Raw genomic sequence first — 9,992 nt, 5'->3', positions numbered from 1 at the left:
CATCTTCAAGACGGGAATTGGAAAGTGAAGTAACATCACTGATCAACAATTCACCTATATTAAAAAATAAAAGTTAAATATTAACATTTAACATGACAAATTTAAATCAAACAATGTAGATAATAGAATACCTTCATCATCACTCTCTATTTCATTGAGTAAAATAGCATTTTCATTATCCACTTTAGAATTTGAATCACCTATCAATATCAACATAGTACAATATAAACAACAATAATTTAAGATATACAAAATTATAAGCTATTTCAAATATATTAAAATTTAAATGAATAATTTAAAACAAATATCAGTCTTCTCAGCACTCCATAACCAACTTCTAGCACACATCAAGGCCTCTAAAGTAGTCCAATGAAGTCGGCTTCAATGAGGGCATAAGATATGTCCGCCGGTACTGAATGCAGATTTAGAAGCTACAATAGAAACAAGAATTGCCAATACATCCTTTGCAATGGTTTGAAGTGTTGGATACTTAACACCATTCAACTTCCACCACAACAAAATATCAAAATCAGGACTTCTTAGCAAAACTTCCTCCTCTAAATAAACATCCAACTCAGTTTTGACAAACAAAGTTCTAGCTTTTTTTTTTTCTTCTGACATACAAATCATAGTCTTCTAAACCATCATCCTCAACATTACTAAAGGGACATCCAACATTTGAGAATCACTACTAGAACCATTATTCATTTTCAATTGATATTCATAAAGCAAATCATAACACAACTGTCGAATCAAATTAACTTGGTCATTAGCATCATTCCCATACAACTTAACATAATAATATTCAAGCAACTCTATTTTGTACCTAGGATCCAAAACAACACCAACTCCCATTATTTCATGAACCACATTCCAATATTTTTCAAATTTTCTTAACATATTCTCTGCCATTTTTTTTTATCAATGCATCAGAGGATTTAATCCACTCATTTATTGCAATTTTGATCATACAAATCTTAGGAAAATATTGATTGGAAGTTGGATAATTAGTGCCAGAGAACACTTCAGTGATAGAATTGAACAATTTCAATTTGCCACAAATATCTTTTGCAAATTTCCAATGTAAACTTGTAGGCAAACCAGTGTATTGGGATTCACGTTGTCTTAATCGACTAAATACATCTTCATACAAAATGGCAACATCAAGCATCTTGTAAGTTGAATTCCATCTAGTCGGACAATCTAAAACCAAATTATTAGTGCAAAAGATTCGTAATTGTTTGGCAGTCTCCTCAAACGTTTCCTTCCTTTTAGGTGTTGCAGTCCAATATGCAACACTATCTCGAATCCTCTTCACTCCATCTTTCACAACTTCTAACCCATCTTTTACTATCAAATTAAGTATGTGCGCGCAACAACGCATGTGAAGTAAGGCCCCATCCTTTAATAATGTATTCAATTGCAACTTATCCTTAATTGTTTCAATCATTGCATCATTAGTGCTACAATCATCTAAAGTGATAGTGGACAATTTTATATCAATATTCCAATCCATCAAACATTCAACCAATGCATTACAAAGTCTTTCACTTGTATGAGGGGCAGGAACATAAATAAACTTAATATAAGAAGATTCACATTCAATGACTAATATAAATAATATTCAATCAAACTAGTATTATAAGAAATTATAATTACCTCAAAATTTGACTTTGTAGATCCCAATTTTCATCAATGTAATGAGCAGTGACAACCATATACCCTTTTTTTTTTGATTGCTCGTAGTCCACATGTCAGAAGTAATGGCCACTCTTTGTGGGAGAGTTTCTAACAACTTCAAAATTATGGTTTTCTCAACTTCATACACTTTGAATATCTCTTTTTTTATAGTATTTCTACAAGGAACTTGAAATAATGGTTGGAGAGAGGCTGAGTATCTCCTAAAACCAATATGCTCCACTATTGAAAGTGGATATTCATGCAAAATAATTGCATGTGCAAGCTCTTTCCTAGCATTTTCAGCATCATAAATTCCAGTCCCCAACTCCTTTTTACCTTGCAAGACCTTAGCAGTAAGAAATGTTTGTCCGTTATTATGTCTCATGGTAGACAAACGTGGAGTACATATTTTCATATGTCCGTGCAAGTGTGAGGTCCCGTCTCTTGCTCTCCCACCAAGCAATTTCTTGCAATAATTACATTTAGCTTTTTCTTTTCCATCAACTTTGACCTTTGTAAAATGATCCCATACAATACTTTTAAGTCTATTGTTATGATCTTCGGGTATTTCATCTGTCATATTATCATTTGTCTCATCGTGTGGTGTTTGCACAGTTTCATTTTGTGTAGAAACATTAGCTAACGGATTACAACTTTCATTCATAGTTGGTTGATGTGAACTTTCTTCTGAAGTAAGTTGACATGGTAGTGGTTGAGATGATGTGCCTTCAATTTCCATTTATATATTCTGTAAAGTTGCACATAAAAATAAATTAAATTCATAAATAAGTTATACACTCACTCACACACACACATATATTTCTATTTCTATTATAAGTTAACACTATTTCTATTTCACATTGGCAGGAATTAGACCTAAATGGCCTTTTTTTTTCTTCAAAGTTTCCAAATTTCTATGACACTAATTAACACTCAGACAACAAGAAAATATTAAATCGCCAATTCACCACATAAAAATGCAGAAAAAGGAAGAACAAATTTCTATAAACAACCGAATCAAAGCATAATCAGTTCAAAGCTGGTCCAAATCAAGTAGAATCTGAACTCTCACCTTTTTCTTATAACAGGTGAGTAAATTATGTCTTCTCTCACAAAAGCCACATCGCCATCAAGAAACGGAAATTATAAAAAGAAAATCACAAAAACAACAATTTATTTCAATACAATAAAATGCACATTTGACTGGGAGATGCAGAGAGAGGTTAGAGAGTCAGTGACAAGTTAAGATTAGACAACCCGCAAAGTATTTGATGAAATAATAGGGATTTAGATGCAGAAGAAAAGGAGAAAACAAACTGTGTACTTTTATATTGATATTGATGTGAAGGATGTGTTATCAATATAATCCTATTATTAAAGTAACACGAAGAACTCAGAATTATGAAATCAGTGTAAGAAGGAGAACAGACAAGTACTGGGAAGTAAGACAAGATGCATAGGTAATGGAATCTCGCTCATTTGAATGTCAGACTATCTCGGGCAACTTTTGACAAAGCAAAATCAAGAGGATTGGGTTGTAGACACTGTTAGTAGATAAATTTCTTCAATTATTTGTTTCATATCAATCAAGTTTTCAGCTATATATCATCAATATTATACAAGTAATATAATGCACCGATAATTATGTGGCTCCTTTTCTTTTGATCAAACTATCCTGACTGCTTTTAAATTGCTTATGACAACCTAAATGGCTATGATATTTCATACAAAACTGTATGAGTTGTTTTAAATTGCATTCTATAACTGCACTTTCAGCCACAATATTTGTGGTTTAGAAGATATCTCCAATCACATCGAGATTGTATTTATCCACAATTTTACACGATTTGGACAATCGTAAAGCAACACTATCACACTGCAATTTAGACCATGGTCACCATGCTCTCAAGATAAAAAATCAACATTTCAGGGAATGACGGTGTTTCAATACCTCTTTGACGAGATCGCTCAACGCAGAAACCCCAAGGCAACCTACAGCTATATACACCAAGGATGATGAAGACGGCGCACGAAGAGGAGGGAGGACGGTCGGGACAGAAAAAGTGAGGGGGGAGGTGGACGGTGGCAGCAAGCTAGGAAAAAGAAGGAAGATTGATAAAATTAGGATTTTGTTACTATTTTAAGAGATGTAAGGGTATTTAAGTAATTGTATTTATGTCGGGTGGGTGCGGGTGCGGGGCGGATTTGATGAAACCCGTCCCCGCACCCGCCCGTAACTTTGAAAAACGGGGAAAATCCGCACCCGCTCCTGCATCCATTGAAAACGGTTTTTCCCCGTTAAATGCGGGGCGGTTCGGGTTCAAATGCCATGTCTAACTATCCTCAATAGCATGATTATGAAATATCACCTAGTGGCGAGAATTTGTGGATCCTATCGAATCAACACCACAAATTTTAATGATGTTCTCTCAAAACAACTATGTCATATCTCCATTATGAGTAGTTCCAAGCAACACCATAGATGCTAAATTTCCTAAAGAATTTTTGTATCCATCACGAATTACCGTTAAGAGCTATCTATACATGAGCATATTCATCAACTCAAATTATAATCATATAATATTTCTAAAGAATTTTATTCATCCTCGATAATATTCGTATGATAATGATTCAACATTGAATTCTCATACGAAAATCAATTCACAATAATACACACACATTATATAGAGAAGAAAGCAAATTACACTGATATTACATTCTTCAATAATATTTTATTCGATGCATATTTTTCAAATTTGATCGTTAATTAGATGGAAATATTATATCATCTACATAAATTTCACATAATTTTAAAATAGTTTGATATGTTATGGAGGTACGTCAAAATTAACATCTTAAATACTTGTTAATCATATGACGTTAATCTTGATGCACCTCAATAATGTATCAAATGATTTGAGATTTATGTAAAAATTTATATAAATAATCTATATAATAATAATCTTTTAATTCAATGATAAAATTTATAAAATATATATCAAGTAAGACGTTATTGATCAGTAAAACATTTGTGTCATATTACATCAATGTAATATGATATCTCCTTTATTTATATATATATATATATATAACCTTTACCTCTTGAAGTTTGTCTTAAGTTACTAAAACAAAATATCGCATGTTCCCGGTCTATTAAGTATGTACCATATCCTCTTAAACTTATAAACATATATATATATATATGTCATAAAACTAAATCACGAATTTAAATAGATTAATATGCAAAGACTTGAAACTTACCCTCTCCACAAATGGTAGATTCATAACCTGATTCTCTATTTAGACAAGTCTTTATTTCAAAGTTCTTTCACACATATTAGATTAAAAAATAATATAATTATATATACTATAAATACTACATCAGCTAAATACTACATCAGCTCCTATATATAGGACTTCGTTGACTAAATTACGAGTATTAAGCAATTTAATTATAATATTAAATTTGTTGATAGTTTGAGTTGTTTTACAAGTTTACCCTCTATATGAGAGATAATTAATTTATATTTTTATTATAGTATTTATTGTAGATTACATAAACATATGATGTAGCATAATTAGGGATATGTTGGTAAAAAAAATCATTAGTGCAATCTAAAATTTGAAAGAACTCTTATAAACAGAGAGACAAAAGAAATTCATAAGAGAATCTTTTATATTAGGATGAAGGTAGTACTAAATACTACTTATTATAAAGTAGAAGATAATACTCAATACGACTAATTATATTTAAATCCCTTTCATTACACTTAAAATAACATACTATACTATTAAAAAAAAAGAGCATACTATACTAAATATTACTAATTAAAATTTTCATTGTGAAAATGATTCAATTATAAAAATTAATATTTTTATTGAAAAAAATATAAAATCACTCCATATTAATCACAAATAAATCACATAAATCAAACTGAAATTTTTGTCAAAATTTGACTTCATTTAAAAAATAAACAATGGGGTAAAATTCTCCCGATTTTTTAAATATGGTAAAATTTCATTTACATATTCCAATAAGAATTTTATTGCATAAAGGAAATCATTAAATTATTTACACTTAGATCTTATTCAATTTAGAATCTCACAAACAATTTATTTATTAATTGCTCAATACAACATAACATAAATGAAATCAAAAGCACGTTGATAAATTACCGTAAAATTCTTCCGTTTAATATTGTGAAAAATGCAAGAATTCATTTTGGTTCAGAGAAGAAAAAGAAAAAAAAAAAGTGCAAAACTCATTATAGAAAAAAACTTCAGAAATTATTGTTCATCTTAGACTTTCGTAAATATAATATTATCTTTTTATATTAGAGAAAGTCAAAGACAAATATAATGAGATATACCATGCTTAAAACAGAAAATGTAACTCATTTGACCCAAAAAATCTGCACACTAAAAACAATAAAAAGAAAGAAAAAAAAAAAAACCAACTAAGTCTAATGTTGCGCAAAATTCCACAAGTGTATGGGTTTGTCAAGTAGTAGTATATAAGATTATCGTATTGAGATAGATTAATTTAACAACTACTAAACTAATCAAAATTTTATATTATTTAGACTAATGAAAAATATTGTTGATTCGCGATAACGAAAACGTAACGATAACATACAACTTATAACGAGTGTAAATAACAACACAACTTTGAATAAATGGAAGGTAAACCAAGGGTCATAGTTTCACTTTTAATAGCAATACCTCAAGTCCTAGTTTTATATAAATTCTTATTTATTTTCTAAATTATCAATCCATCTTTAAAACTATTAACAAAGATTAGTCATTCAATACAATATTATTTTCTCTAAATTAATTCTTTGATTGATCATACAAAAAATATAATTAAGAGAAAGCATAAAGAACCAAGAGGTTGAGTGATTGAAAGATTAATATCTATGTTTCATCATATAAAAATCATAATATCAATTATCCTATAGACCTACCAATTAATTGTAGTTGGTCTTTAGTCAATTGATTGACTAAGACATGCAAAGGTCGGCCATCCAAAATATGTAAATAAAATAATAGAATAATTTAATTGAGATAAACAACAAAAATCTAAAATAAAACTAAAATTTAAAACTAAGACATAGTAAAAAGAAATCTTAATCACAAGATTCATCAAAGACCCTAGAAGAGAGCTTAATTACTCATTGACATATAGAAAATAAAGCAAATAATAGAAGTGTTCATCAATTCAAGGAAAAGAAATAAAACCCTCAAAGAGTATAATTTTTTGCTCCAAAATTTGACACACTTTACTTCCAAGGTATTGGTCCTTATTTCCCCTCTCTCTCTCTCTCTCTCTCTCTCTAATTTTTTCTACTCCTTCGATTATGTAACACCCCGATTTTTAACAGTGCGAGTGCATTTTTTTTTTCAAAAACAAATTAATAAAAATAATTCATCGTAACACAAACGACAAAAGTCCTGAATAATTACTTCATAAATACCAACAAACTGAAATAGTTTTTGAGACGATAATTCAAAATATACAAATAGAAAATACACCGGGGCTATGAGACCTATCAGACATCGCTCATACCCCTAGGGTATTCTTGGTAGACACCTGCACAAAAGCACTGCTTCAAGAATGCTATCCCCCCCATGGTCACATCAAAAAAATGAAACATGGACCCACCAACGAAAGTCAACTGACAATATAAGTTATAGATACAGTCATTTCAAAATAAAATAAGTACAACCACCAAAGAAAGACATGAAGTCTTATACAACAAAACAAATCTGATCATACTCTAGCAACTACAATAACATGGGTGCCCTCCACACACTCCACAATTCCCTTCTGACGTAATATCCATCTTTGAGGTAACCTCCTCCTCATTAACATCCATAGAAGGATCAGTCTCCTCAGAAGTCAGATCCACCCACGAGATAGGTGGCTTCAGCGGCGCTGGAATCTCAAAACAGTCCACTACTTCAGTGACAATCGGTAATGGATCATTCTCCATAAATGGAAGCTCTGACTCGGCCCGCCTATATGGTCTTGCAATCTCTCGCTCTATTGGCATCAACCCCTTATCCTTTCTGCCAATCCTCAGTGCAACCACTGTATCCCCAGCTCCTATGGTGGCCTCTGCCTCAACTCTAACTGAGGAATCCTCTCTAAAGGTACCAGACAGTCGATCCTCTCGCGAGTGAACTCCACAAGATATACTGCCCCAGCTTTCCTACTCGTCCTCACTACTCTCCCCGTATAAGTAGCCCTGCTTGAGATGAGGTCATATACCCAAGCAGTCGGCGAGTCTTGGTCAAGGAAGTCTAACAACATTTCCGTCATCAATGTAACAGACGGTGGAACGAACTCGAGTATCATTTGAGGGCAAAACCCAATTTCCACAATAATGTAAAGGATCACCAACCGAAATTAACAAATAACATTTAAGACTTACGTCATAAAGAGAAGCAATAACACTTAGCAATTACGACATGATAACACACAATAACAAAGTCTATATATACATTTATCATATTATAACAAACATGACTCGCGTGCCAAACACCCTAATGCAATGCACATGATTTTGGAATTTCCAAAACAAAACCTTCCTCGATGGGCGCAAATCATAAATGTACCGCCTATCACAAGCCAATACTAATTACTGAGGTGCAGTCTCTCACAGGCTAGCACGATTTACTAGAGTGTAGCCTATCACAGGCCTTACACATCAATTAAATCCTCGTAAGGATAAGATGAACCAACTATCACATAGAACCATCCCGTGACCCATCACAGTCACCACTTAGCTTCGTGGCCCATCACAGTCACTACTTAAACATCGTGGCCCATCATGGTCACCACCGACACTGTGGCCCATCACGGTCACCACAAGCTATGAAATGCATGAGCATGCTCTGACTCTTTTCACCACAATCATTAATTAAGTAAATGCAGCTATTAAAAGATTCCCAATTTTTAATACTCATTTAACACTAACGATTTTTCAAACTTATCACAGAGCATACTCAAAACATTTTTTTCCTCGATAAAATTCATAACGCACATATTACCAGTTATGAATACATGATCACATCAAATTTTAATCTCCACAAATTCACACATTTATCAAATATCAAACATTCATGATTTCAATTATGAACACATAAATCACACCTCAAATTAAATTCCAACAATTCACACATAAACCACCTCAAATTAAATTTCAACAATTCACACATACTTCAAATGGCTAAATGGTATAGTCAAATCTTCCTGTCAATTCCCTTCATCCAAAGTTCTCCAATTTTTTTATTTATTCTCAAAATCTCAACAATTTAAATATAGTAAATCATTTAAAACTTTGAAAAGTCTCATGTTCCTCCTCTTTGAAACCACTTCTCAGTTTATCCTTTAAATCTCATAAATTTTCCACCAAATATTTTACTTTTAAATCATTTTCTAACCGTGATTCATTTTAGAACCCCCAATTATTTGAATTGAAAATGAAAATAAGGTAAAGAGATAAAAAATGAAATGATTAAATTGTAATACAGAATTAAAATACTGCAGTTGTGTTTGGAATCTAGAGACAGTTGTTGGCCAGACACCAATGGATTGACTTTCTATGAGATACAACTTAGTGATACTATATTTATTTTTTTTGAAAAGGCAAAATAAATTTTATCGATATAGTGTGATTCTTGGAAGCACATATAGTGCCACACAAGACTATAACAACATTCATAAAGAACGTCAATACAACAGAGCTAATATACATTGCACTTAAGCATGAAGAGACAAAATTCTGCACACTTCTCCCATGCCAATCCAATATTAACATTAAGTTATAAAACTTGCACATTTTCAATTATAACACATTAATCATTCATCAATCACACATATAGATTCCATATATGCAAACTAAAAATTTGGAATGAGCTCTTATCTTCGTTATCGCTTTCTCAACCGTTTTCGCTACCAGGATCAAATACGGCGAAAACTCTCACTCGCGTCGATATTTCAAAAGTTAGCTCACAAGCATCGTAGTGTGAAGAGGAGTAACTTTTCCTCCTGACACTTCTCGAATGGAAGCCTAGCTCTAAGAGAGAAATAGAGGTTTATGTTTGGTTGTTTTGAAAACCACCAACACGGTTTTCTGTTTTTTTTCTTTAAATAGAGGAAAGAAGAAGTAGTTCACGAGTGCTAGGGAAAATGTTTTCCTTTCTGATTCCTTTTATTTCCTTCTCTCATGCGAGTGTGTATATATATATATAATTAAACCAATCCAACAAATATCTAAATACTCTTACACACATTATTTCACTCATAT

At 31.8% G+C, this 9,992-nt stretch overlaps 1 protein-coding gene across 1 annotated transcript; it reads right to left on the bottom strand.

The window, feature by feature from the left end:
* Positions 1-883: 883 nt before the first annotated feature.
* LOC105852737 (zinc finger BED domain-containing protein RICESLEEPER 2-like) lies at positions 884-2,419 on the bottom strand. Its single transcript, XM_012719369.1, has 2 exons — positions 1,723-2,419; positions 884-1,608 (listed from the first exon to the last, which is right to left on the bottom strand). Exons 1-2 carry the CDS (start codon positions 2,417-2,419, stop codon positions 884-886), a joined length of 1,422 nt encoding a protein of 473 aa, XP_012574823.1.
* Positions 2,420-9,992: the final 7,573 nt, after the last annotated feature.

Source organism: Cicer arietinum, chromosome 8 (assembly GCF_000331145.2).
Source record: "Cicer arietinum cultivar CDC Frontier isolate Library 1 chromosome 8, Cicar.CDCFrontier_v2.0, whole genome shotgun sequence".
Taxonomy (NCBI): Eukaryota; Viridiplantae; Streptophyta; class Magnoliopsida; order Fabales; family Fabaceae; genus Cicer; species Cicer arietinum.
The sequence above is the reverse complement of the archived record's forward strand: the minus strand, read 5'-3'. Positions and strand labels throughout refer to the sequence as shown.

Bases quoted from the DNA above. Each gene is read 5' to 3' on its own strand.
- LOC105852737 (XM_012719369.1), bottom strand. From the start codon at position 2,419: ATGGAAATTGAAGGCACATCATCTCAACCACTACCATGTCAACTTACT. The intron at 1,609-1,722 runs GTATATGGTTGT...TATTTATATTAG, and splicing joins GAGCAATCAAAAAAAAAAGG to TCATTGAATGTGAATCTTCT.